The 26,516-nt window shown below is 42.2% G+C and overlaps 5 protein-coding genes across 5 annotated transcripts; 3 read left to right on the top strand and 2 right to left on the bottom strand.

Moving 5' to 3' along the window:
- Positions 1–1,609: 1,609 nt before the first annotated feature.
- LOC120419235 (uncharacterized) lies at positions 1,610–13,458 on the bottom strand. The gene is made up of 3 exons (XM_039581891.2): positions 10,460–13,458; positions 2,465–3,601; positions 1,610–2,401 (listed from the first exon to the last, which is right to left on the bottom strand). Exons 1-3 carry the CDS (start codon positions 13,341–13,343, stop codon positions 1,716–1,718), a joined length of 4,707 nt encoding a protein of 1,568 aa, XP_039437825.1. The 5' UTR covers positions 13,344–13,458; the 3' UTR covers positions 1,610–1,715.
- A 3,906-nt stretch (positions 13,459–17,364) lies between these two features.
- LOC120419241 (SWI/SNF-related matrix-associated actin-dependent regulator of chromatin subfamily B member 1) lies at positions 17,365–18,701 on the top strand. The gene is made up of 2 exons (XM_039581895.2): positions 17,365–17,561; positions 17,645–18,701. Exons 1-2 carry the CDS (start codon positions 17,481–17,483, stop codon positions 18,671–18,673), a joined length of 1,110 nt encoding a protein of 369 aa, XP_039437829.1. The 5' UTR covers positions 17,365–17,480; the 3' UTR covers positions 18,674–18,701.
- A 187-nt stretch (positions 18,702–18,888) lies between these two features.
- LOC120419242 (uncharacterized) lies at positions 18,889–19,434 on the top strand. Its single transcript, XM_039581896.2, has 2 exons — positions 18,889–19,060; positions 19,125–19,434. The coding sequence occupies exons 1-2, from the start codon at positions 19,033–19,035 to the stop codon at positions 19,403–19,405; spliced, it is 309 nt and encodes a 102-aa protein (XP_039437830.1). The 5' UTR covers positions 18,889–19,032; the 3' UTR covers positions 19,406–19,434.
- Positions 19,435–19,671: 237 nt separating this feature from the next.
- Positions 19,672–22,623, top strand: LOC120419228 (WD repeat-containing protein 3). The gene is made up of 2 exons (XM_039581884.2): positions 19,672–19,944; positions 20,014–22,623. Exons 1-2 carry the CDS (start codon positions 19,787–19,789, stop codon positions 22,586–22,588), a joined length of 2,733 nt encoding a protein of 910 aa, XP_039437818.1. The 5' UTR covers positions 19,672–19,786; the 3' UTR covers positions 22,589–22,623.
- LOC120419229 (pre-mRNA-splicing factor 38) lies at positions 22,614–23,909 on the bottom strand. Its single transcript, XM_039581885.2, has 3 exons — positions 23,055–23,909; positions 22,843–22,992; positions 22,614–22,784 (listed from the first exon to the last, which is right to left on the bottom strand). Exons 1-3 carry the CDS (start codon positions 23,849–23,851, stop codon positions 22,658–22,660), a joined length of 1,074 nt encoding a protein of 357 aa, XP_039437819.1. The 5' UTR covers positions 23,852–23,909; the 3' UTR covers positions 22,614–22,657.
- Between the last annotated feature and the right edge of the window lie 2,607 nt (positions 23,910–26,516).

Below are 26,516 nucleotides of genomic sequence, written 5' to 3'. Positions count from 1 at the left end.
CTAAACAGCTTTTATTTTGTAGTGCAAAATCTCAGAAACTAACAATTTATTTTTAAAAAAATTAACAATTGTAAAATTTTCGGTTTTTTTCGAATGGATTTTTTTCAATTTTGGAATCAAATCCAACATTTTTAAAGGGCGTAATATTAAATATTTACCCGGAAACCGTGGTGTAGGGGTAAGCGTGATTGCCTCTCACCCAGTCGGCCTGGGCTCGATCCCAGACGGTCCCGGTGGCATTTTTCGAGACGAGATTTGTCTGATCACGCCTTCCGTCGGACGGGGAAGTAAATATTGGCCCCGGTCTAACCTAAAGGGTTAGGTCGTTAGCTCAGCCCAGGTGTAGGAGTCGTGTCCCTGGGTCCAGCCTCGGTGAAGTTGCTGGTAGGCAGTTGGACTAACAATCCAAAGTTCGTCAGTTCGAATCCCGGGGTGGAAGGAAGCTCAGGCGTAAAAAGAGGTTTGCAATTGCCTCGACAATCAAGCCTTCGGACACTTAGTTTTGAGTAGGAATCGCGCAATCGAAAACGCCAAGGCAATGCTGTAGAGCGGATAATTTGATTTTGATTTGAATATTCAATGTTTGGCCTTTCTGAAATGTTGTTCAATCGTGAAATTATATTTTATACGCGGTCATTTCCTTACTGTAATCGGTCGTTGGAAACGTCTGTCAGCCCAACAACTATCGAAATAAGCGGCGGGTCAGATGCGGGCTAGCATCGAAAACATTTTTATTTGGATTTGGACAATCTAATCTTCGGATAACCGGATCACACGTTGTTGTTCTTTATTGTTGGTTTTTGAGTTGAACAGCTCAAACATTGAATTTAAAAATGACATCAAAAATGCTCTTACTTAATCTAAAAATATTAATTTGAAGAAAAATGATCTTTTCTAGAATATCGTTACTGAACATAACACTCAGCAACGAGCTCAGCAATGTGCTCAGTTGCAGTGCAGAAAATCCAGCTACACACTTCGCAAAATTACAATTTTGTGACACCCTACCAATAAACATTTCAAACTAGTCTTGGCAACCCTGCATTAAAAAAAGAGAGCGTTTAAAAAGAGAGAACACAGAAACAGAGAGGGAGAGAAATGGAGAGAGCCGATTTTTGAAAAGATATGAAGTTTTCTGTCGCACGCACAGAAAGTTTACCATTCTGGTGCACTCACACGACTCACATTCTCTTTCTTGATTTTGGCGCGCTAAAATTCGCAACTCACGCTGGAAATGGGAAATGCCTCTTGCGGTCTTGCGTATCATACAAAGGGGCTAAGCAAGGCGAGTTAAATGTTTCCGTTAAGGCCGATGCAAATATTTTTAAAAGTTTTTGTCCCTCGGCACTGGCCGAAGTCGAGGGGGGGGGGCTGATTCTAAACGCAGGGGAATTCATTTTAAATTGATTTTAACTAATTGCACTTAAATTTTTACAAAAATATTGAAGTTTTTTGAAAAAATATTTTTTTGCCCCCTGATTTTTCGGGCCAACATTGAAGGGGGGGGGGGGGGACAAATACTTTAAATAAAATTTGTACCAGCCTAAACTTTGTAGAATTATCTTTTAAAGGATTTGCTTCGGATATCCTTGCAAGTGATGATCGTGAATCAAACTGTCTCAAACAAAGTATATTTCGAGCAAAGTCCGTCTCCTTAATCGCTATACTCACTTGTTCAAACTAATGACTTAGAAATGCGCCACAATGGATCAAACTCACTTTCGCTGCTGCACCTTCTTGATCGTTACACCCGCGACCTTAAAGTGCACGTCCATCCGGGATCGGCCCGCCGACGTTTCTATGATGGTCCGCACCATCTTCTGCATCACCGATCGACTCTCGGTGGTCGTCGTCGTTGTTTTGACTGAAGGTGGCGGCGGCGGCGGCGGCGTTGGAACCAGATGCTGGATTGAACTCTTGTCGTCTTCCACGCCGTCGTCGTCGTCGTCGTCGCTGAGCCGCTCCTGCTTCATGCGTTGACTCATGCTGTTTAGGGCGTCGATGATGTCGACGGCGCTAAAGTCGGCCTGTTCGGCGTTTGCGAGCAGGTCCAGCGGTTCCTGCTTGATGGTCGGGGTTGTCGGTAGCACCGGTTCGATGAGGAGGTGTTGAGTGCGGCTTCGTTTGGGTTTTGGGGGTCGGGTTTGCTGGGAGGAGTGGGGTCGCTTTTTGGGAGTTGGCGTGGGTTCAAGGAGTACGAGTTGGTCCATCGAGAGGGCGGACGATGGTCTGGGGGGAAGACGGGGCTGCTTGCTGAGGGCGTCCAGCTGGGTGAGGGCTTTAACTTGCATGTTGTGCTTGGCGGCTGGGTTTGCGATCTCCGGTTCGCGGGGAGGTCGCTTGGGCCGGTTGATCGGAGGCGCCGGTGAGTACATTTCCTCCATGGCCACCATGGCGCGAGCTGAAAGGAACGGGGTGAGGTTAGTTGGTGAGGTCAAGGTAAAGGGGATCATTGTGAACTTACTTCTTCTTCCTCCGTAGGTACTCTGCGTCCGGTTGGGGGTCCTCGTGATTGGAATCGCTTCGAACGGTTCAACGACCCGTTGAGGGGTGGCAAACTGAGGCATCACAGCGTAGGTCGCTTGGAGCGAGTCTTGCAGCAGATCTTCCAGCGTTTGACTCGCAAAAGGCGTCGATTTTTCGGTTGGATTTATCTCCACTTCTGGACCGGCGATTTCCATGCCCGATTCCTCCTGGACCTCGTCCACGTAGTAGTAGCAGTTGGACTCTTCGTCGAAGATCCGCGACGGCGTTTGCACCACCAGCGGACCCGATTGAACCGAACGGAACGATTCGCAGGTTGGCAAAGGTTCCGGCACCGGAACAGGCGGTAGAGGAGGTGGAGGTGGTGGCGGCAGCAAACACGACTGGTCCAACCTGTACGTTTCCGAAATCCGCAGTATGTTGCTGGCAGTTTGTATGATTTGCTGGATCGTCGACTCGTCCACCTGATTCTCCTCCGGAGGTAACTGCACGTCAATCAAATTATCTTCCTCCACGTCCAGCGGTTCCTCCTTAATCTCAATCTCATCGTCAATCACGATCACCTCGTCCCGCTGCTGCTCCGCCAAATCCGTCGCGTAATCGCTCTGCACCACTCGAAACTCATCCCGCGCCGGATCGCACCGTTCCCACAGCTCACGATGGCCCTCAATCTCAACCTCATCCTGCCCCTCCAAATGCGTCCAACGCCACGCGTGCGACACCGGCTTCACCACCACCTGCTCCTGTCGATCGCTCAGCCGCTGCGAGCTTCGACCCGCTGCCCGGCTGTAAGTCTTGCGCGGAGCGCGCACAGTCGGTACCAATTCCTCCTCAACTTCCACCGAGTTTGCCACCGGTGACATGTGCAGATCCAACGGTTCATCGCAGGACGTCTGAGTGACGACCTCCTCGCAGTATTCGGTCTCTTCGAGTTCCTCGATCACAAAGTCGCCCACGTTCGTGACGGCCGTCACGTGGGCCAAACTGGTCGAAGAAATGGTGACGTTTTCGGCGCCAATATCCGGCTCATGGTGGGGCTCGGACGGTGGTTCTGCTGCGACGGTGCACTCTGCTTGGGAGGTGTCACATAAGGTGGTCGTCGTCAGCTCGATTGGTTCTGAAAGGAGGATTTTTGTTGAATTAGATGACTGAGTGTTTTTATTTTAAAGTTTTTCGATCGGTTGTCTTAAAACCTATCTTCGATGATTTTTTCTAGTTTTTCTCTGAATGAAAAAATACGACAGTCTAAAGTACTGATTTGCAACAATTTGAAAATTTAAAAAAGGTACTCAAATCCCTTCAAATTTCAAAATATTTTTTTTTTCATTAAAAAAAAGTTCAAAAAAAAAACATAAAAAAGATCCCAAAAAATCAAGATATTTAAATAAAGACAATCCCAAAACCAAAAAAAAAGTTAGAAACTCCATGAAAATTTGAAAAAATCCTTAAGGGTGCACAGAAACCAAGGAATTTGTTGTCTTCTTATTCCCAATTTGTCAAACTTACGGACCCAAACCTGCAAGATTCTGATTGTAAAAATAGTTGTTGATAAAATTTACTTTGAAGACAGTAATTAAAAATTAAATTGATAGTTCCCGTAGTTTTGAAGCTACTAAAATGTCTGTAACAGAAATCTGGGTGCATTGGTTGATGTGTACCGTTAAAGTTTTAAAAAAATATACAGAACATTCAAAAACTTGTCAAATCCCATACATCCAATTGGAATGTGGTCAAAGACAAACTTATGGGAAATTGGATGAGCTTTCCGGTAAAAATATTTTCGAGACTAAAAAATCAAGTCTGTCATATAGAAATTACGAAAAACCATCAAAAAACCTATTTTTTCAACATTTTTTTTTTTAAAACCTCTGTAACTTCACAAGGATTGGACTTAGGACAATGGGCAATATGGAGACTTTTATGTAAAATTGTCTAGAGAATCGACTCTCGTGTTCGGATTTTGAAAATGTTGATGCTTAGAGCACTTTTGAAAAAAACAGTTTCAGTAAATTATTTTTGTATTTTTTTAAGTGAGATGCTCCATGCTGGGTCTCGTGGCGCAGGGGTAGCGGCTTCGGCTGCCGATCCCGATGATGCTATGAGACGCGGGTTCGATTCCCGCCTTATCCACTGAGCTTCTATCGGATGGTGAAGTAAAACGTCGGTCCCGGTTTCTCCTGTCTCGTCAGAGGCGCTGGAGCAGAAATCCCACGTTAGAGGAAGGCCATGCCCCGGGGGGCGTAGTGCCAATAGTTTCGTTGCTCCATCCTGCATTTTTCGTGAGTTTTTTTTGTAACATCTTCAGTTTTTTTTGTAACATTTTCACAAAAAATTTGAACGAAAAAAAATCGTGGGCTCACCCTCAAATTTGACTTTTAAACTTAAAAATCAAAAAATCTCATAAAAGTGAAGTGTTTTTTTCTTTCAGTGTATTTTTTCGGAAAGCCCGTCAAATTTCCTACAAGTTTGTCTTTGACCACTTTTTGGTACGATGCAACGGCTTCGAGATACAGCAATATTCAAATTACGGAATACAAAAATATTTAAAACACTTACGCCCTTCTCAAATGTCATTATCGAGTGTAACTGGGCCCATACACACAAAAATGGCTTATATATGCCTAGGATAACATGTCTCCAAAGTTTCATTGAAATCGGAGAGGGTCGGGTACAACCGATTCCTTATTTGACATGGAATTGCTCCTAAATATTTTTTCAAAGGATTAGAAAACTTAAAAATATAAAGATTTCAAAATTGAAGACTTGTAAAATTTTTAAAAATTTTAGAAATTCAGAATTTTATGTACAACTGTAAAAAACACGATTAAAAATCATTTCTGATCACTTTTTTTCATGTTAATGCAAAAAAAATGACCCGACAACATTTTTCGATGGATCAACTATGGTCCCCTTGGAACGAGCTGTCAAGTAGGAGCTTTTCTGTCAAGAAGGACCGCGAGGTTAATTTTTAAAAATTGATTTAAAAGTCCATTTTAAACTCTTTGTGGTCGTACAAAGGGTCATTGTACTCAGAAAAATAAGCTTTAGAGCTATAAACAATAATATCAGCAATCTAAACTTCATTTTAGGACCCAATTCTCGGAATTTCAAAAATTTCCAAATTTTGGAAAAATGTATAGCTTTAATTTTGAGGATTTCGCTATTTAATAATTTTTGGATCAAGAAATTAAAAAAACCATCAACATTCTAGAATTTTTAAGACTTTTAATTAACTTCTCGTCCCTTATCAACACAAAAGGTCCTACTTGACAGCTCGTAGCTCGTTTCAAAGGGACCATATATGGGGGGGGGGGACTATAGTTGATCCATTTGAAAATGTAGTCATATCCTTTTTTTCTTGAAATGAAAAAAAGTGATCAGAAATGGTTTTAATCGTGTTTATTTACCGTTGTACATAAACATTTTCATAGGACTTTAGAACCCTATTATAAAAAAAATCCAAATTCTAAATTTTAGAAATTGAAAAAAATAACTAAAGATTTTGCAAAGTTTAAGGGGTTATATACATGTAAATCGTCAAAAATGACAGAGGTTGGTATGAGCACTTATTTAAACATTTTTTAAAATCTTTTTGCAGGACATTAAAATATACATTTTCGTTTATTAACAAAATAAATATGAAGACATTTGGATGTACCATTGCCGAGATATAGATATTTTAGTTTAGAATTTCCAAAAACAGGTGCCACGATATCTCAACACCGCTTTGACCAAATTGGCTCAAAATTTTGGTGAAGACTCGTTAAACCGTCCCCCCCTTCGTGGACAATTGTCCATACCCTACGTGGTTTATGGATGGTCTCTTTAAAAAATATCGGATTTCTAATATGTTTTCCTGCGATGTGTAAATTTCAGAAAAATAAAATAAAAAAAAGAGAAGTTCCAAATTTAAGAATTTTAGAAGCGTACAATTTTTTAACTAAGAGTTCTACAAATATGGAATTTGAAAAAAAAATAAGTTTTGCCTTCCTCACCTCACTGAGGCAAGGCTATAAAATCACTCGAAAAATTAGCTTCTTAAATACACCTCCTAGATATACCTTCACGTATACCTATCGACTCAGAATCAAATTCTGAACAAATGTCTGTGGGGATGTGTGCAGACACGATTTTTTTCCACACGATTATCTCAGAACTGGCTGAACCGATTTTGGCCGGATCCGCTTTATTCTGTTCGTTTTGGGGTCCCCTAAGACCCTATTAAATTTTATATTGTTTAGTAAAGTATTTAAAAAGTTATGCCAAGAAATTTTTTTGTAGATACAAAAAAGGGTGATTTTTTGCATAACCTCAAAAGGCCGGGTCTTTTTGTTTACGTGCGAGAGTCGCGCCCGATGCGAAACGCCCGGTTGCCACATTGCTTCAAATGAGAGTCTGCATGTTTTCTGGAAAAGTCTGTATCAGGTCTTTATTTTTTTCATAAACTTATTATCATTATTACTTTGTAAATGTGAGGAAGGCACCACCCACCTAATGGTGGATTAAGAAACGTTTTTGATATGAAATTCCTATATTTCCGTAGTAACAGTTCAATAGGGCGAATCTGCGTTTGTAAACAAGCAGTCCATCTCCCTCTTACTTGACGTGAACTGTCACTTGAGCGAAAGTGATAGACTGCTTGTTTACAAACGCAGATTCGCCCTATTGGACTGTTAATTCGGAAATATAGGAATTTAAGAATTTATTTTTTTTTATGAATTTTAGAATGAGTTTTGATTTTTGATTTTTTTTTAATTTCTGAATTCTAAATTTTACAATATTATAGCTTTAAAATTTAAGCATACTGGAACATACAAATTTATCGTGAACATTTGTTGAAAATTAGAATTAGACTTGGAATTAGAATCTTAATTTTTACTGACGAAAAGTTTAAAATTTCAGCATTTTCTTAAAAAATTAAATTTTAAGAAACTGATTTTTTTTAAATAATAAAATAGATTTTTTTTACACTTAAAATAGATTTTTTTTACACTTAGTTGAATTTCTTTACACTTAATTTTAAATTGATGACATCAAAATTATAAATTCAACAATTATGGAATATTAAAATTTGCAGGATTTTTGAAGTTCCAAGTTGAATATTTAACGATTGCAGAAAATTAACACTTTTCAAAACATATAAATTGACATTTAAGGTTGAGAAAAAATGCAATCGAAATTATAAATTTCTAGAATTTTAAAATCTAGCAAATTTAAATATTTAGGAATATACATTTTCGAAAATAAATTAACTGAAATATTTAAGATTCTTTTAGGTTTTATAAAAGAATTGCAAAATCTTAAAATTAATGGATGCTCAAATCTATAAAACAATCATTTTAAATTTAAAAAAATAAGTAATTTAAATTTTAAAACTTAGAGTGTTTTAATGGAAAAATAGTTTACAATTTAAAAATAAAATAAGGTATTCATAATTTATAACCCTAGAATCGTTTAAAAGAGCCTACGGTTTCGGTACCTTTTTCTAAGTAAGTCAAGCATAAACATTCCCCGTGCTCCGCATCCTTTCTCCTTGCCCGGTGAATGGGAGCTGCCGGCAATGGATGGCTCTCATTGTTCTGCCTGTCTTGTTCTGGTGGAATTGGTTTTAATTCCCTTCAATCAATTGCTAAGCAACCTGGACTTGACAATCATCACATAAACATGACGAAATCCAGTCTGCAACCCGCTAAGACCACCATCTCCATGCTCTTCCTAATACGCAATTTTGAAATCTTAAAATATCAAAACTTTATAATTCTGGAATTTAAAATTTTCAGCCTTTTTGAATTTCAGAATCATAAGATATTGAAATTTTAGAATCTTAAGGAGGTATAAAACTACGGCAAACAAACTTGTCTGCGTTGTTTGTTCTCCAACATTTGTTTGCAGAAACGTCAGCTTACATACATTTTGTCTTGTTTGCGAGTTTGCTAGTTTGGTGAACTGTCAAACGCGAAAAATTGCGAGTTTGTTTGTTTGCCGTAGTCTAATACGTCCTTTAGAAGTTCGAAAGTTCAAATTAGAAAATCTTTGAGAATGTCATTTTAAATTGAGTAAAATGAAATCAAAATTTTGAAATTTAAAAATTCTAAAATCCTAGAAATTAAATTTTTAAGGAATCCCAGACAAAAAAACTAAAAGAATATTTTATTTATTCTACATGGATAACCCCCACCCTCTTCGCAATTCGCAATTTTCAGTGTAAGAACGGGCCTTGACCGATCTTATGCACTAGGTTCCCGACGAACACGCACTGCCCTTACACCTACATCTCACCCTTGCTCTGAGTCAGTACGAGCAGCACGCTAGAACACGCTTTGAGTGTTCGTGCCAGGCATGCACACCTTCTTTTCCGGTTACGCATTTTAACTCGGCCGGGGGTGGTACATTAAGTAGGGTTTGATGTAAGTATAAGCGCCTAACCATCTATAGTGTGCCTATCAACTTTCATTTAAGCAAAAACTGTTATATTTTTAGTTTGAATTAAAAAACTAATTGTTATTTACTGTGTATTGTTTTCTCCTGAAATCTCCCCTATTGTTGAGTCGTGTTTATCTGTTGCTATTTCTTTTGTCGCGGTGTTTTGTTACAATATTTTGGTCCTAAGCATTTTAGAAAAGTTTTTCAAAAGTACAATAGTAATATTTGTGTTAATCCTTTAATCATTCCATAAATTGAGTAAGGGCTCGAACCTCACTTGCTTAAGAAAAAGGTGAAGTTTCAAAACAATGGACAGTGAAGGAAATATACTATGTAAAGAATCAATAGTAAAAGAAAGATAGTAATTTATGAAGTAGATAAATAAATTAACAATAGTTAATAAATAGAGGTAACAAACAAGCTAAGATTGTATTGAGGGCAATTTACAGAGAAGATGAGAAATTATTCAAATAGATACATAAAGAAAAGGCACATGATAAACAAAATTGACATCGCTGCCAAATTAAGGATAAGCAGACAGTTTTTTTACAGCAGCATCAATTGGTAAAATAGAGTGGAAAAGCGTTGAGAAACAAGAGAATCAAATAAGTAAAATCGAAATCAAACGGAGGATAGTAAGTAGAAGCCGTTTTAGAAAATCAGTGAAACAAAATAAACAGAAGATAGCTGTTAGCTGAAATGGAAAGAAGAGAAACCCCGTTCTGCGATGCTCAGGTACATCCACAGCAGTTGACTCAACATACTGCGAATCAAAACAATACCGTCTACAATCACAAATTACTTCCCTTTCCCACATTGACGCGCCCCTTTCTTTTAGCCGTCTCTACTCTGACCCTCGCTGGTCAAAGGTTTACGAGTCGTTTCCGCAGGCCACCAGCTAGGTTACACCTTGTCATCATGATGACTAAACCAAGCCAACGTGGAGGTAAGAAAATAGGACACTTGCAAGGAACCAGAGCCATGCTGTTTTGTCCAAACAGCACTACGGATGTAGTTGGGCTCCTTCCGTGATGTTCCTCGCCTAGGTGTGTCAACCGACGAGTATCATCAGTATCATGCACCCTTGGCCTGCATGGATAACCCCCACCCTCTTCCCACTAAATTATCGTCGTAGTTTATGGATGGTACCATAATATAATATTTTTAGCACACTGTAATCTGATTTTTAGAAAAGTTTTAAATAATTGAATTTTAGAGTTGAAGAAAAGTTCAATTGCATTTAAAAATCAAAAAAAAAAATAAAAATTTATTTTTTTTTAATTTCAAAGCTCAGGAAACGTAACGTTTTTGAATCCAAAATTCAAAAATGATAATTTCAAAATTTGTATGGAAATTGTCCACGATGGGGGTGGGGGGTCTGAGGTTTCCCAAAAAGTGGTTTGTGGTTTGTGAATGGTCCCATAACAATCGAATTTTGGAACATTTTTTTTTTTGTGTGATCTTAACCTTCAGATCGACGATCTAAATATTTAGATCTGCAACCTTTATATTACGATCAAAATCAAATGAACGAATAATCAGTAACACTTACCATTCTGAACAGGCTCCTCTTGACGATCAGAAACCAGCTGATCATCCTGGTTGGAACTATCCTGCTCACCAACCTCCTCCCCGCCAAACTGTCCAGATTCGTCCTCCACCTCGTCGGCCGAAAACGTCTCTTCCGCCGGATCGTGTCTCGTGTCCTCCTCCTCCATCAACTCATCCCCGCCCTCTTCCAGGCTCGGCAATTCCTCAACCACCGGACCGTCGGCGACGTCAACCTGAGGCTCCACCTCTAGCTGAGGCAACTCCACAATCGGCAAATCCCCCGGATTGATGACGGTAATTTGCGACACCAAACTGAGCTGGTTCGAATCCTCGTCCAGGCAGTACGCCTCGACCGTCTGCGTCGTCGCCGTCGTTGACTGCAACGCCGAGGGCAATACTTCCGCGATCGGTTGATGATGCTCGGGCGACACGATCCCGTCCAGCGAGTCGTCATCGCGCATCTCCTCGACGTACACGGAGCGGGGCGTGGCGCGCGAGATGCGCACCTTGCGCAGCGACTCAACGCCCGTCGGCTGGCAGATTGGTGGTGGTGGTTCCGGCCGGGTGGTGGCCAGCTGTACCAGCTGCTGCAGCGAGATTTGCTCGTCCAGCTGGGCTTGGTAGTCGTGTTCGTAGCTTTGTTGGGCGCCTGGGTCGTCTGCGACGACGCCGACGTTCTGGAAGTCGGCGTCGCGTGGGTTTTGCCGGGCCAGCAGCATTGTCCACAGGAAGATGGAGCGGAAGCGGGCGCGGAAGGCTTGGAGGGCGTGCTGGTAGGCGAATTCGTCGAGTTGATCGGTTGGCGGGGGGAGTTCTTTTTTGCTGGGTTTTGGGGGTGGTTTGGGGTAGTTGGCGTGGAGGACGACTCCGCGAAGGCCAAGGATGGTGTTGTAATTCGGGGGCATTAGGAAGCAGGAGGTGCAGTTTTGCAGGAAGTTGGCCAACGCGGCGTTGAGTTGGATGGAGAAGCTGGTGCGCAGGGACTTGAGCTCGTTCAGGGTAAAGTTGTGGCGGGCCGTTGCGACCGCTTCGTACTGGGTTGGACAGTTGAGGAGGATGCAAACGACCTGCTGGTTGCAGAAAACGCGCTTGTTTTCGACGTCCGGATATTGATCGCCGAAGCGGAAGTGGAACGAGTACAGAAACTTTTCGTACAGCTTCTTCTTCATGGCGCATCGCAACGTATCGCAGAAAAGCTTGTTCTTTGGCAGGCCGATGACCTTCTTGGCGCGAGTCTTCTTCGCTGGCGCTTCTTGCGGGGGTGGTGGCGACGGTTCTCGAGCTGCGCTCGACGTCGACGGCAGTTCGTCTTCTTCCTCTTGGTCTTCGTCTGCCTTGTCCTCAGTGTTGCGTATTTCGACCATGGTTTGCATCCAGTTTTCGTTCGTTACGGCGGTCGACAGGCGCTTCTCCTTGCGGGGAACGTCCAGCAGGGTGGCGTCCGGATTCTTCTCCAGGAACTTTTCGATCGTGTAGTACCGTGTCCGGCAGCTCAAGCGGCTGTGATTGCCGAGAACTTTCGAGCAGGCGGCCCACGAGATTTTACGCGGTCCCTCGTCGGTAAGATTCTCCTTGATGAAGTTCATCAAGCTGTAATCGTCTTCGATTGTCCATCCGGAGTGCTTGTTCACGTACTTGAGCGTGTGATGGTACCTTGCCCAGATCTGTCGATTCGTTCGCCCGGGCAGCAGATTCGGCGGGAAGTACTTAAAATCTTCACCGTGTTCCTGCACGTACGCCGTTATGACGCAGTCCTCTTCCGGCGTAAATTTGGCGTTCTTCGTCGGTCGCATCAGCGTGAACATGTACCGGTTGTAACACTGAATCTTGTTCCTCAGCGGCATTTTCTCCACAACTTTGTTCCAGACAATGTTCGATCCAACCCGGTTCTCGTCGACCAACCTGACCAACAATGCGTCCTCCTCCACACTCCATCGCTCGTGCTTAATCTGGGCCATGTCCGAAAACGTCGTCTGATAATGCACAAAGCACTGGTACGCCGAACGACCCCCAACCTCAACCGCTATCTGCGCCCAATCCTGTCGCTGGTACCGCTCAACCGCCTCCACCAGCCGCGTCTCCTCCTCCGGCTTCCAAGCATCCCGAACCAACCCCGGCAGCATGTAATTGTTCCAAATCCCAATACAAGCAGATACCGAGTGCCGCTCACTAATGTTAACATTCGAAATCCTCAACCAATCAATCTCAAAACGCTGATCCGGATACTCCTCCGGAAACCGCAGCACCTTCTCCCACAAATCCCCAATCTCCTTCCGCCCAAGCGACGCAATCTCCCGCCGCAACCGCTCCGCCTCCAACCCATTCCCCACCTTCCGAATCTTTAGCCGGTTCTCCCGCTCGATAAACTCCACAATCTGCGCTTTAACCCCCTTCAAGATGTTCACCTTGTCCTTCACCGTCCAGTTCGTATCGGTCACCTCGAACAAATCCAGCGGGAAAAACTCCTTCCCCACGTTCTTCCGCGTCAAATAGTCGTCATTGTGCGGCCCCGGGTACAAATCCTCGTCCTTAAAGAAAGGCTGCCCGCAAATGTACCCCGAAGTGCGCGACTTCCTCGCCACCGGCCGCTTCGCGTTCCGATACTCGTCAATCTGCTTCTCAATCTCCTTCTGCCGCTCCTGGCACTGTCCCAGCAATATCTCCAACTTGTTCTTCAAAATCTTCAGCATGTTATGGTATCCGCTGTTCAGCTTCAGCGCATTCTCCGTCGTAATGTTCACATTCTCGCAGATAATCTCCTTGGCTGTCGCCGTATAATCCACATTCTTCTGGGACTTGTCCTCGCCCCACGTCGAATCGTGCTCGCTTTCCGACTCGGTCAGGAAGCTTCCGTCGCCGTCCTCGGAGTCCGACTGCTCGGACATGGCTGCAAACCTGGTTGGTAGGCGCTCACCCCGTTCACCAAAAAAAGTGCTTCATTTGCGTAATTTATCAGCAAAAAAACTCAGAATAATCCAAACGATTGCGCGAGCCGAACGCGGAAACTACAAAAAGTTTACAAACTTGTGAAGCTGAGAAGGGATTTGTTTACATCGCGGATGTCAAACTTTTAAAGAGGGGGTTCGGCGGATAAGGTCGAAAAACTGTACACTGGTGATTGAGAAGAGCATTAGCATTAGCAAGTCGCACCTTATGGTACGTTCGATTGAGGACTAGTTCCGCACTGAGTTCCGCACTAAGAGCTGTCAACGTGTTTTTTTTTTTAATAAATTCGCGCTAGTTCCGCACGAGTTTCGCCACCATCTTGGAACTGAAACTCTAGTGCCGCACTCGATAATTTTTCAGTTTCATGCGAGTTCCATGCACACTGAAAAAGAATGTTCGTTTGAGCCAAAACTGGCACCGACGAGTGTGGCACTCAGTGCCGCGCTGGCTGTTCAAACGAACGTACCGATACATTCTTAAATTCTCAATTTTTCTAAGTTTCGAATTTTTGAAAAATATTCTTAAATCTATAAAATCTTAAGGCTGGTATGCTGATCGGAAGGAACGCAAAACTCCATATAAAAAAAACGCCCAAGAAACGGTCAAGGAAAGGGTCACGAAAAGATTTTTCTTAAGCGGTACGCAGCTGAAAAGTAACAGAAACGGAAAGATTGCGTTTGACGTTTCTTCGCGCGGTGCTTATTTGCAATATGTTTTAATGAAAAAATCAAAGAATTGCAAAGATAACTACAAACGTTTAAATAATTTTGTATTGGATATAATAATATTTAAAATTCCCGCCGAATCTCAAAATGCAGAATATTGAAATTTAATGGACAAATTTAGTTTTTTGGTCGAAATGGAGTAAAAAAAAGAAGATGTCTTTATAGATGTCGGTCATCGTGTCACCAACTATTTATTGCTAGTACCCACCAGTACTCTATACTACAGGTCCCCTGCGCTGTCCGATTGATCCACACTCGCGGGACCAAAATGCAGTAAATCAGAGTGAAATTAAACTTGACAATAATCATACAAATGTCTATGTTCTTACTGAAAATACAATAATAATCTGAAATTTTGAAATCCAACCTAACAACAAATTCAAAAATATGAAAAATCAAACATTTCAGAAATTTCAAATAACTTTTTTTTAAATAATAAAGAAAATTTCAACAAAAATATGAAATTTGGAATGAATAATAATAATTTAAATATTAAAGTTTTTTATAAATTCAATAGCTCAAAAATGTTAAAACTCGGAACGAATGTACAAGTTGAAATTTCAAGTTTTAAAAATCGGAAACATAGAAATTTGTAATTACAAATTTAAGAAAACCTCGAAATTATAATAATCAAAAACACTCTTTCTTCAAAAATGAAAAAAAATCTAGAATGAAAAATTAAGAATTTAAGAATTTAAGAATTTAAGAATTTAAGAATTTAAGAATTTAAGAATTTAAGAATTTAAGAATTTAAGAATTTAAGAATTTAAGAATTTAAGAATTTAAGAATTTAAGAATTTAAGAATTTAAGAATTTAAGAATTTAAGAATTTAAGAATTTAAGAATTTAAGAATTTAAGAATTTAAGAATTTAAGAATTTAAGAATTTAAGAATTTAAGAATTTAAGAATTTAAGAATTTAAGAATTTAAGAATTTAAGAATTTAAGAATTTAAGAATTTAAGAATTTAAGAATTTAAGAATTTAAGAATTTAAGAATTTAAGAATTTAAGAATTTAAGAATTTAAGAATTTAAGAATTTAAGAATTTAAGAATTTAAGAATTTAAGAATTTAAGAATTTAAGAATTTAAGAATTTAAGAATTTAAGAATTTAAGAATTTAAGAATTTAAGAATTTAAGAATTTAAGAATTTAAGAATTTAAGAATTTAAGAATTTAAGAATTTAAGAATTTAAGAATTTAAGAATTTAAGAATTTAAGAATTTAAGAATTTAAGAATTTAAGAATTTAAGAATTTAAGAATTTAAGAATTTAAGAATTTAAGAATTTAAGAATTTAAGAATTTAAGAATTTAAGAATTTAAGAATTTAAGAATTTAAGAATTTAAGAATTTAAGAATTTAAGAATTTAAGAATTTAAGAATTTAAGAATTTAAGAATTTAAGAATTTAAGAATTTAAGAATTTAAGAATTTAAGAATTTAAGAATTTAAGAATTTAAGAATTTAAGAATTTAAGAATTTAAGAATTTAAGAATTTAAGAATTTAAGAATTTAAGAATTTAAGAATTTAAGAATTTAAGAATTTAAGAATTTAAGAATTTAAGAATTTAAGAATTTAAGAATTTAAGAATTTAAGAATTTAAGAATTTAAGAATTTAAGAATTTAAGAATTTAAGAATTTAAGAATTTAAGAATTTAAGAATTTAAGAATTTAAGAATTTAAGAATTTAAGAATTTAAGAATTTAAGAATTTAAGAATTTAAGAATTTAAGAATTTAAGAATTTAAGAATTTAAGAATTTAAGAATTTAAGAATTTAAGAATTTAAGAATTTAAGAATTTAAGAATTTAAGAATTTAAGAATTTAAGAATTTAAGAATTTAAGAATTTAAGAATTTAAGAATTTAAGAATTTAAGAATTTAAGAATTTAAGAATTTAAGAATTTAAGAATTTAAGAATTTAAGAATTTAAGAATTTAAGAATTTAAGAATTTAAGAATTTAAGAATTTAAGAATTTAAGAATTTAAGAATTTAAGAATTTAAGAATTTAAGAATTTAAGAATTTAATAATTTAAGAATTTAAGAATTTAAGAATTTAAGAATTTAAGAATTTATGAATTTAAGAATTTAAGAATTTAAGAATTTAAGAATTTAGGAATTTAAGAATTTAAGAATTTAAGAATTTAGGAATTTAAGAATTCAGGAAAAAAAATTAAACATTTGTACCTAATTTGTACCAGCCTTATTTAATAATTTCCAAATTGTCCTGTCTTCCGTATTTCCAAATTTACTAATTTCCTTAACTTCCTAACTTCCTAAACTCCTAATTTCCTAGTTTCCCAATTTCGTAACTTCTTAATTTCCTGATTTCCCAATTTCCTAACTTCCTAATTTCCTTACGTGCTAATTCTTTAACTTCCCAAATTCCTAACTTCCTAATTTCCTAGTTTCCTGATATCCTAATTTCCCAATTTTCTAACTTCCTAACTTCCTCACTTCCTAATATCCTTATTTCCTTATTAAGTTTCCTAACTTCCTTATATCCTAATTTCCTAGCTTCCTAATTTCAAAATTTTCTTAGTTCCTAATTTCTTAATTTCCTTGCCTTGCTTCCTCCTTACTAATTTGCTAATATCATAATTTCCAAATTTCCTAATTCCCTGATTTCCTATTTTTTCAATTTCCTTATTTCATAATTACATGTTTCTAATTTTCTGTTTTTTTAAAGAAATGTTCAATTATTGATTTCTTAATTTTGTTTATAATTGTTGTTAAAAGTTTTTGAATAAACATTTATAATCTATTTAATTTTAACTTTTGAATATTTTTAATCCTTTTATTTTTTCCTCGAAACAACTTCAAGCGCGCACACCGTCAATCGCGCTCATACCGAACTGTCAACTTTTCTTGGGGGGGTCACGATCCTTCCGATCAGCATCAAAGCTGTATATCATAGGTACTCGCGATCTTGCTTTGTATAAGTGTGAGTGCATGACTCCGTGCCACTAAAACCAAAACAATAACAAACGAACAATGGACCGTGCCAGGAAAACCAAAATAAAAACAATGTCAGTGTCAGTGGAGTGAGAGAGTCAGAGATAACGATTTTGACAACCGCACTACCACACACTCAATCGCGAGTACCTTAGGTAGAAAGCCATGGATCAGCATACCGTACTTCAAGGCGAAATTGCTTTTCGACCAGTTCGCCCAAATCCTTTTCGGGCGAAACCTCGCGCTGTCATTCTCGCGAGTGACGCGAAAAACAACAAAACTCCGCTCCAGCGACGCTTGTTTGCGCACTCGTTTCGTTCCGGCGACATTTTCTACCGTGATTTTTCCCCCCGGAAAGAACCCTGAATTCCCGGCAGATTACCGTCCACAGTGACACGATGTCCCTCAAGACGTACGGCGACAAGCCGGTCAGCTTCCAGATCGAGGATGGGGGCGAGTATTTCTGCATCGGTTCCGAGGTGAGTTTTTTTTTTTGTTTTTTGGTGATGGCCGCCGACACAGCGTTACGTCCCCTCTTGATTTTTTAATGTTTTTCTTTTAGGTGGGGAATTACTTGCGGCTGTTCCGAGGGTTGCTGTACAAGAAGTACCCGGGGATGTTGCGGAGGACGTTGAGTCCGGAGGAGAGGAAGAAGCTGCTGGACTCGGGGATTAGCAATCAGTTTTTGGCGAGTTCGGTTTCGCTGTTGAGGGCTTCCGAGGTGGCGGAGATATTGGAGGGGAATGATGAGAAGTACAAGGCGGTGGCCGTAACGGCTTCGGAGCCGCCGGCGCCTCGCGAGAGCAAGTCGACCAAGAAGCAACCGCCGTGGGTTCCGACGATGCCGAATTCGAGCCATTTGGATGCGGTTCCGCAGGCCACTCCGATTAACAGGAACCGGGTTTACAACAAGAAGGTTCGCACGTTTCCGATGTGTTTCGACGATACGGATCCGACGGTGAATGTGGAGAACTCGGCCCAGACGGAGGTGTTGGTGCCGATCCGGTTGGATATGGAGATTGAAGGGCAGAAGTTGCGGGACACTTTCACCTGGAACCGGAACGAGTGCATGATTACGCCGGAGCAGTTTGCGGAGGTTCTGTGCGATGATTTGGATTTGAATCCGACGCCGTTTGTGCCGGCCATTGCGGCAGCGATCCGGCAGCAGATCGAGGCCTATCCGAGTGAGCCGGTTGTGTTGGAGGAGGGATCTGACCAGCGCGTGCTGGTCAAGCTGAACATTCACGTGGGCAACACCTCGCTGGTGGACCAGGTCGAGTGGGACATGGCCGAGAAGGAAAACAATCCGGAAGACTTTGCGATCAAGCTGTGCGCGGAGCTGGGACTGGGCGGTGAGTTCGTGACCGCCATTTCGTACTCGATCCGGGGCCAGCTGTCGTGGCACCAGCGCACGTACGCTTTCAGCGAGACTCCGCTGGCGACGGTGGAGGTTCCGTTCCGGACACCGAGCGATGCCGACCAGTGGGCTCCGTTCCTGGAGACGCTGACCGACGCCGAGATGGAGAAGAAGATTCGCGACCAGGACCGGAACACGCGACGAATGCGCCGTCTGGCCAACACGTACACGTAAGCCGCGGGGTCAGGTTAGTTTGATTTTTTTTCTTTTTTCAACCATATTTCTTACAACTTAGAAGTTAAGCAATTTTCGTAACGATCTGTGTCTGTGTACGGTGAAAATATAGAAATGTCCGGTGGGCAACTTCTTGGTCGTTATTGTATGCCGAAAACGGTCCCTCTCGTTTCGAAGCTGTGCGCCTGCGCGAAATTCGAATCTTCGCAAACGATGACAGGAAAATAATCAATACTTGAGCTGTACCACTTGGCAGCATCCATATCTCTCCCCGTCTCGATTGCTCAAATTTTACAAAATAACCCCGAATTGTGCCAACTCAAACTAGACAATATACATTTTGTGACCAAGAAGCAAAGATGCCCTCGAAGCAGAAAGCCGCCGATGGTAAGTTTAGTGGATAACATTACAACCACGGCTTCTCAAATTCATTCGTCAATCAAATTTCCAGACGACCTCTCGTCCGAATCGGTCGAAGTGCTCCGCGAGCGCCTCAACCAGATGAAGCGACTGATTGCGGAACGGCAGAACCAGACGAGCGCCACCGGCAGTGCGTCCGATCTGTGGGCACCGCAGACGCGGTCCAGCTGCAGCGGCATCATCGATGGGAACTTCCTGTCGATGGCGTTCGGAGGGGCGCTGCTGGTCATTCTGTCGGTGTCCGTGTACGCGTTCTACAATTTGTACCACGCCGTGCTGAAGAAATTTCCCTCGCAGCACACGGAGCTGTGAGAAGATCGGGCATTTCATATTCATATTGTGAGGAGTTAGATTCTGTAGCGAGTAGAGGACTCTTTTTTTCTGTGAATCACATCATCTTTTGAATGTTCAAATAAAGAATAGCCTGCGTTTAGGCAAAACTTGATTTTGATCATTTAAGTTGGGTGCCGCTGCAAGCAAAGTCGTTTCCAGCCGAACTTCACCACCTTCAAGATATTTCCAATTTACCGTGTAAATTTGACGTTTCTGCGCGGCAGCGCATGTTTTTGTTGTTTACTCGCGGAACGGCGACGGCGTGTTTTTCTGCGTGCTCCGCGGATGGATTCCGAATAAAATTCTAGTTTTTTTTTTGGTGTGAAGAAAAACGACCCGTGAAAAAGCGACCTCTAAACCATGGGTCTCACCAAGCAGTATCTGGCGTTCCAGCCGGTGGCCAGCTTCAACCTGATTGCGAGTGGGCGCGCCAACGTTTCGTTCGTCACGGTTGGCGGCGTGGACGGGCGGTTCGTGGCGGTGGCCGCCGCCGAGAAGGTGCTGGTTTGGAATACCAGGTCGGGTTTGAGATTGGTCCAGCTGAGTTTTGTTTGTTAAAACGAGCGTTTTTTTTTTTTTTGTTGTAGACTTGGCGAGAAGGTGCTGGAGTTGACGCGGGACAAGCAGGAGGTTAGCTATGTGAGGGCGAGTCCGGACGGGAAGCACCTGGCCGTGGGTTACACGGACGGGGTGATTGAGGTGTTTGAGCTGGAGAGTCGCAAGTCGGTGTGTACGTTTGCCGCGCATCGATCGGCAATTAGTGCGATGAATTACGACTTGATTGGGATGAAGTTGGTTTCTGGGGGTTTGGATAATGACGTGGTTGTGTCCGATGTGGTGGCCCAGGCTGGCAAGTGTCGTCTGGTGGGACATAATGCGCCCATTACGGAGGCTTGCTTTATGCAGCGTTATCACGATGTGGTGATTTCTTGCTCGAAGGACACCCAGATCAAGTTCTGGAACATTGAGACGCAGAGCTGCTTCAAGACGATCGTGGATCATCGTACGGAGGTTTGGGGCGTTGTGTTGATGCGCAACGATGACTTTTTGGTGGCGGGATCGAACGACTCCCAGCTGTCGGTGTACAAAATTGTGGAGAATAGTGGTCAGGAGGCGGTTGGAGAGTTGGAGTCGGAATCGTCCAGCCCGTTTCGATGCTCGCAAATTGGAAACATTCAGCGGTCCGGGTTTGGCAGGACCATCAACCTGATCGCGGAAGGTGGTGGCCAGATTCTGGGTTGTCACGGAACGGATCGTAAGATTGAACTGTTTTACTTCTACAGTGTTGATGAAGCGCTGGCTCGGCTGACGAAGCGTCTGAAGAAGTTGGACACAAAAGCGAAGAATGATCAAGCGGCGTCTTCGTCTTCAGCGGATCGCCAACTTTCGCTGACCGATGAAATCAAACGCCTTCCAGCGATCGCCGTTCCGGAGAAGATTAAATCGTTTGACCTGCTGCTGGGGAGTCGTGACGAGTTGCGCGTCTGCGTGACCTACGTCAAGAACATCGTCCAGATGTACACGTTGAACGTGGCGGAAAAGCACGCCGAACCGAAAGCCATTCATACGCTCCGTCAGCAGGGACATCCGACGGAGGTGCGTGCCGTCGGGTTCAGTTCGGACAACCTGGCCGTCGCTTCGGGCAGCGGAGAATCGCTCAAGTTGTGGAACCGCGCGACGCAGTCCTGTCTGCGAACCGTTGAGACCGGGTACGTGGTGAGTTGTTGCTTCGTTCCCGGCGATCGGCACGTGCTCGTGGGTCTTAAAACGGGCCAGCTGCTCATCGTGGACATTGTCATCGGGGAGGTCATCGAGCGGATAGAGGCGCACGCGAAGGAACTGTGGAGCATCGTGCTGACGCCGGATCAACGCGGTTGCGTCACCGGCGGCGGCGACACCACGGTCAAGTTCTGGAACTTTGAGCTGATTGCCGACCCGAACCGGGAAGAGGGCAGCGAAGTGAAGGTCCTCTCGTTGCTGCACAAGAACGTGCTCAAACTGGAAGAAACGGTGCTGAGCGTGAGGCTTTCGCGCAACAGCAAGTACATCGCCGTAGCGCTGCTCGACTCAACGGTCAAGATCTTCTTCCTGGACACGCTCAAGTTCTACCTGTCGCTGTACGGCCACAAACTCCCAGTGCTTTGTATGGACATTTCGTACGACTCGACCATCATCGTGACCGGTTCCGCCGACCGCAGCATCAAAATCTGGGGCATGGACTTTGGCGATTGCCACCGATCGCTGGTCGCGCACGACAACTCCGTCATGGGACTGCAGTTCATCCCAAAGACTCACCTATTCTTCTCGTGCGGCAAGGACGGCCGCCTCAAGCAATGGGACGCGGACAGTTTCGAGAAGATCATCACCCTGCCGGGACACGTTGGTGAGGCACACGGACTCGCAGTCAGTCCCAACGGGAAGTTTGTAGTGAGCTGCGGTTCCGATCGAACGCTACGTCTCTTTGAACGAACCGACGAACCGCTGGTTCTGCAAGACGTCCAAGAGGAGGAGCGCGAAGAGTTGGAAAACAACACGCTAGCCACTGGAGATGACTCCGCCGTGCCGGGACTCCCGGGACTAAAACTCCCCTCGAAGAAAACCATCGGATCGGAAAAGGCCGCCGAAAACATCCTCGAATGTCTCGAGGTCAGCAAGGCCTTCGAGCAAGAGGACAACAAGAGCATCATCCCACCGCTAATGTTCGCGTACGAAGCCACCAACACCGACGACTTCCTACTGTCCGTCCTCACCCGCATCCGCGCCAGCGACCTCGAGGAAGCCCTGCTCCTCCTGCCCTTCTCCAGCGTCTGCGAACTGCTCGAGCGAATCCCAAAACTAACCCAAACCCGCCAAGATCAAACCGAAATCATCTGCAAAGTCGTGCTCTTCCTGTTCCGCATCCATCAGAAGCCGATCGTGGCCAACCAGACGCTGCTGCCTGTCATTCAGGACCTCATTGGCAAGCTACAGCGAGCCGTCCACGAGCTGCGCGACATGATCGGCGTGAACCACCACGGCATGCAGATGTTGCAGCGCGAAGCGGAAGCCAACCAGGGTGGGGTTGATCTGTTCCGGGACGCGACCAAGAGCCGCCGGCTGAAGAATCAACGCCGCAAGCGGAAGGAACTGGCCAAGCGGACGTTCGTGCAGATTAGCACTTGATAAGTTTGAAGATTCAATAAAGTAATTTGGTTGAAGAGATTTTTATTTTTATTTCGCACAAACACGCTTCTAAAATCGCTCCCGATCTCTCCCGCTGTGTCGTCTTTCGTGGTCTCGATCGCGATCACCTCGACGCTGTCGGTCCCGGTCCTTTTCGCGACCCTCGCGATCTTTGTAGTGATAGTCGGACGGAGGTCTGAAATAACATTAGCCTCATTGAAACAAATTACTTTTCCAAAGATTCGCAAACTTACTCTCGTCGATCGTAGTCCTTCTCTCGATCCCTTTCCGCGGGGCGTCGATCTCGCTCGTCCATCCGCTCGTTACGGTCACTGCGCCGCTGGCGATCCCGGTCCTTTTCACGACCATCCCCCCTCTCTTTGTGGCGATAGTCGGACGGTGGTCTGCAAGTAGAACCAAACTCAATCAATTCAATTCTGAATCTCCAACAAATCAATCCCCCTACTCTCGTCTCTCGTAATCTCGCTCCCTTTCGCCGCGCCCCCTATCGTAGTCCCGGTAGCGGTCCCCTCCCCCGCTGCCGCGATCCTTCGACTTGTCCATCTGCCGCTCCCGCGACGATTCCCTCTTGCTGTCCCGGATCTTGATCGTCTCCAGCTTCTTCTCCTTTTCCTTCGCCTTCAACGCCTCCGCCATCTCCTCCAAGTTTTCATCGTCGTCGCTCGGCATCTCCTCGTCCAAATCGTCATCCAGCGCGGACACCTTCGGATCCAGCTCGTTGTTCTCCTCCAACACGTGCCGTTTCTGGATGCGAGGCAAAATAATGTCGCATCCGCGCTCCTCCCGCAGCAACTCATCTATAAACTCGTCCATATGGACCAACTCGTAATGTCCCATCCGGTTCTGCCGCCTCAACTTCCGATTATCATTATACAACGGCTCCAGATACTTGTAGCAATCCTGCGACGACCCCGTCAACCGCAGATAAAACGCCCCCAGCGCCCGCACGTACTTAAACTCCTCGTTCTTGATAAACTCCACCACGATGTCCTTTTCCGGCTGAATCTGCAGCATCTTCAGCGTCAGGCACAGGAACGGCGTCGGCTTAATGTTCCCCCCGTAAACGCCGCCCACGAACCGGATGTCCATCGCCTTGTCCACAAGCAATTCTGCTGTCAGCGCGAAGCATTGCTCCTTCCAATATTTGCTGTCGTAGATGCGCGACCGGATGATCTTCTCGATCAGGTACTGCGGGTTCGTGCCGTGCACGTTCCGGGCGTCCTTGACCGTGCGGTTGGCCATGGTTCTACTTTACGTTTGTTGATGTTCTGCGCTGTTGCGGGTAGAGAAACGTCAAAAGCGTTTGTTGATGTTTATGTACAGCGGTACGGGTACACTCACACGGTCAGCTGGAGGTACTCAAAATCAAGTTCGATTCACTCATTTTGGACCATGCGTGGAGGAATTCATTTATGAGTTTAAAGCTTTTTTTTCGCCAAGTCCAAACTACTCAAACGCCAGTTCAGCTTTTGAACTGCCGTTTGAGTGAAAAATCCACTCAAAATCAAATTCAGAAAACCACTCATTTTCAGTTCGAGACCCGAACTTGATTTTGAGTGGATTTGAACTTGATTTTAAGTATTATGCAGCTTCCACCAAACCGAAGTGCGCATCTCTTCTGTTGCGCAAAACAATCTGTTGCGCCATACAAAAATGGAGCGGTTTATCGTAAGCGTGTACATCAGCCTGTGGCGCAACAGGCTTTGACAGGTTGCGCTCGTGTTTCGATTTTTGTCTGCTTTCACAATACCTCCAGCTGACCGTACAACCCCCGGTGCACGGTCAGATGGATGTACTTAAAGTCAAGTTCGATTCACACGGAGGATCGGCATTACACGAAATTCAGTTCAGGTATGATTACATACTTTCGTGCCCAAGTAGCAAGACAAATGCCTTTGATTCTTAAGCATTTTTATAATAGTTTTATTAAATGCAATAAAGATTTGTTACATCTTTCACCAAAATCCAAAAGGTTTTACCATTCCACAAACTTAAACATATTTTAAAGAATTTTTCAAGATATCATGAAGAATTTTGTTTAGAAGTTTTAATTAAGGTTTCAACTTTACACTTTAAGTACGCCTGAAGAATTCTTGATATAGCTTGATTAACTTAACAAATGCTGCTTTAAATCTGTTAAGTCTTCCGTAAGCATTTTATCAATCTTGTTAGATTTGTACTTTCACTTTGACATATTCAGTTGTACGTGAACAGCGCAGTGAAATACATTGAGAGGAGAGCTGATTTTTTGAAAAACGCTTCTGGGCATAATTACTAGTGAATTTTCGGTTAAAGTTTTAAAATTACATATCACTTAATAACTATGTGTTGATAATAATAAAATATTTTTTAATTGGTGGTTTTTTATCGTGTTTGAATTGGGTACTAAAGCCCTATGTACATTTTTATGTACAACGGTAAAAAACACGATTAAAAACCATTTCTGATCACTTTTTTTCATTTTAATGCAATTTTTTTTTTTTTTGTCAGGACAACATTTTTTCTATGGATCAACTATGGTCCCCTTGGAACGAGCTGTCAAGTAGGAGCTTTTCTGTCAAGAAGGACCGCGAGGTTAATTTTTCAAAATTGATTTAAAAATCCATTTTAAATTCTTTGTGGTCGTACAAAGGGTCATTGTACTCAGAAAAATAAGCTTTATCGCTGTAAACAATAATATCAGCAATCTAAGCTTCATTTTAGGACCCAATTGTGATAGAATTGTGAGAAATCGGAACATTTCACTGAACCAGAAATTCTTTTGCTTTGCAATTGTTGCATGTACTGGTGCTGTGCATTATCATTATTGTGTCAAAGTGGATGTACATCATGTTATTTTGCAATTTAGCGTTACTAAACGAGGCATTTTATCAAATTGTTTTCGTTTTAGTGTTCTTCGTCCTGCCCCTTTTATCAAAGCCTTTCAGCCTTGATTAGAACTTCTTTAAATACATATGGTTTTCGAAAAGTAGTTGATAAAACTTTTCATCCTTAGAGTTACCTTATTCAAAACCATCAAGATTTTATTATCTGTATTGCTACGCGCTGTCATTTACAGTTTTGCTTGTGCTGATTGCAGCGGTTTTTTGTTAACTAATATGTTTAATTTAAAAAGAGAGTGATAATCGTTTTAAAATATCATTGTTTGTGGTGCGCAGTCTATATTGTGGTGGAGTTAAAGATTGTAATAGCAACAGAAGGTAAAAATAGTGAAAGTAGCTGCTTTTTAAGGCAGTGTCCAACCCACCTTCGCTGTTTAAAGTTTGGTCATTGAACTGTGTTGAGTGACCGAGTCTGTGCTTTTTTAGTTCTTATATAGTAAATAAACCCCATGCAAACTAACAAAAACGTGTTTTTTATTGAATTATTGCCAAATTCAAATCCATTGTCCAAGTCGATCTATTTGCAGTTGATGAAGCCCACATGCGCTACGTTCCCAGCCGTGTGCAATTTAATCTTGGTTAAGACCACGATAAAGCATTGTGAGCCTGTTTTAAACCCTAATAAATTCTTTTTAAATCAAGTTATTCCTAGCGAGTTTTGGGAAAGAGTCTTTGAGGAAGCATTGAATTTGAAATAGACTTATAAAAGAATTTCAATATTTATAAATTTTCGCCATATTGCCAAACAAATCGAAGTGCTGGAAATCGTAGCCATGTTGAATTTTGGAGCAACAACCGGCGAAAAAGATTTTTTTTTTCGATAAAAGTTTAGTTTTTTTGTGATAATTTTAAAGGCGAGTTCCATTTTTTCGAGCTATCTTGAAAAAATGTTCGGTAATTTTTTTTGGCACTACTGTAACGGTACATTTCATTGGAGAAATGCAAGTGCTTAAATATATTTATACAATTATTATCAAATGAATAATCCACTACCATAAGCCTTTTAGAATTCAATTTCGCATAAG

This window comes from Culex pipiens, chromosome 3 (genome assembly GCF_016801865.2).
Source record: "Culex pipiens pallens isolate TS chromosome 3, TS_CPP_V2, whole genome shotgun sequence".
Taxonomy (NCBI): Eukaryota; Metazoa; Arthropoda; class Insecta; order Diptera; family Culicidae; genus Culex; species Culex pipiens.
Note: the sequence above shows the minus strand (reverse complement) of the source record. Positions and strands in the feature narration are given on the sequence as shown.

Coding starts and splice junctions, on each gene's coding strand:
- LOC120419235 (XM_039581891.2), bottom strand. CDS start 13,343: ATGTCCGAGCAGTCGGACTCCGAGGACGGCGACGGAAGCTTCCTGACC. Junction 3,602..10,459: donor AGAGGAGCCTGTTCAGAATG/GTAAGTGTTACT, acceptor TCCTCCTTTCAG/AACCAATCGAGCTGACGACG. Junction 2,402..2,464: donor TACCTACGGAGGAAGAAGAA/GTAAGTTCACAA, acceptor CGTTCCTTTCAG/CTCGCGCCATGGTGGCCATG.
- LOC120419241 (XM_039581895.2), top strand. CDS start 17,481: ATGTCCCTCAAGACGTACGGCGACAAGCCGGTCAGCTTCCAGATCGAG. Junction 17,562..17,644: donor ATTTCTGCATCGGTTCCGAG/GTGAGTTTTTTT, acceptor TTTTTCTTTTAG/GTGGGGAATTACTTGCGGCT.
- LOC120419242 (XM_039581896.2), top strand. CDS start 19,033: ATGCCCTCGAAGCAGAAAGCCGCCGATG. Junction 19,061..19,124: donor GAAGCAGAAAGCCGCCGATG/GTAAGTTTAGTG, acceptor TCAAATTTCCAG/ACGACCTCTCGTCCGAATCG.
- LOC120419228 (XM_039581884.2), top strand. CDS start 19,787: ATGGGTCTCACCAAGCAGTATCTGGCGTTCCAGCCGGTGGCCAGCTTC. Junction 19,945..20,013: donor GTGCTGGTTTGGAATACCAG/GTCGGGTTTGAG, acceptor TTTTTGTTGTAG/ACTTGGCGAGAAGGTGCTGG.
- LOC120419229 (XM_039581885.2), bottom strand. CDS start 23,851: ATGGCCAACCGCACGGTCAAGGACGCCCGGAACGTGCACGGCACGAAC. Junction 22,993..23,054: donor CGAGATTACGAGAGACGAGA/GTAGGGGGATTG, acceptor TTCTACTTGCAG/ACCACCGTCCGACTATCGCC. Junction 22,785..22,842: donor AAGGACTACGATCGACGAGA/GTAAGTTTGCGA, acceptor ATGTTATTTCAG/ACCTCCGTCCGACTATCACT.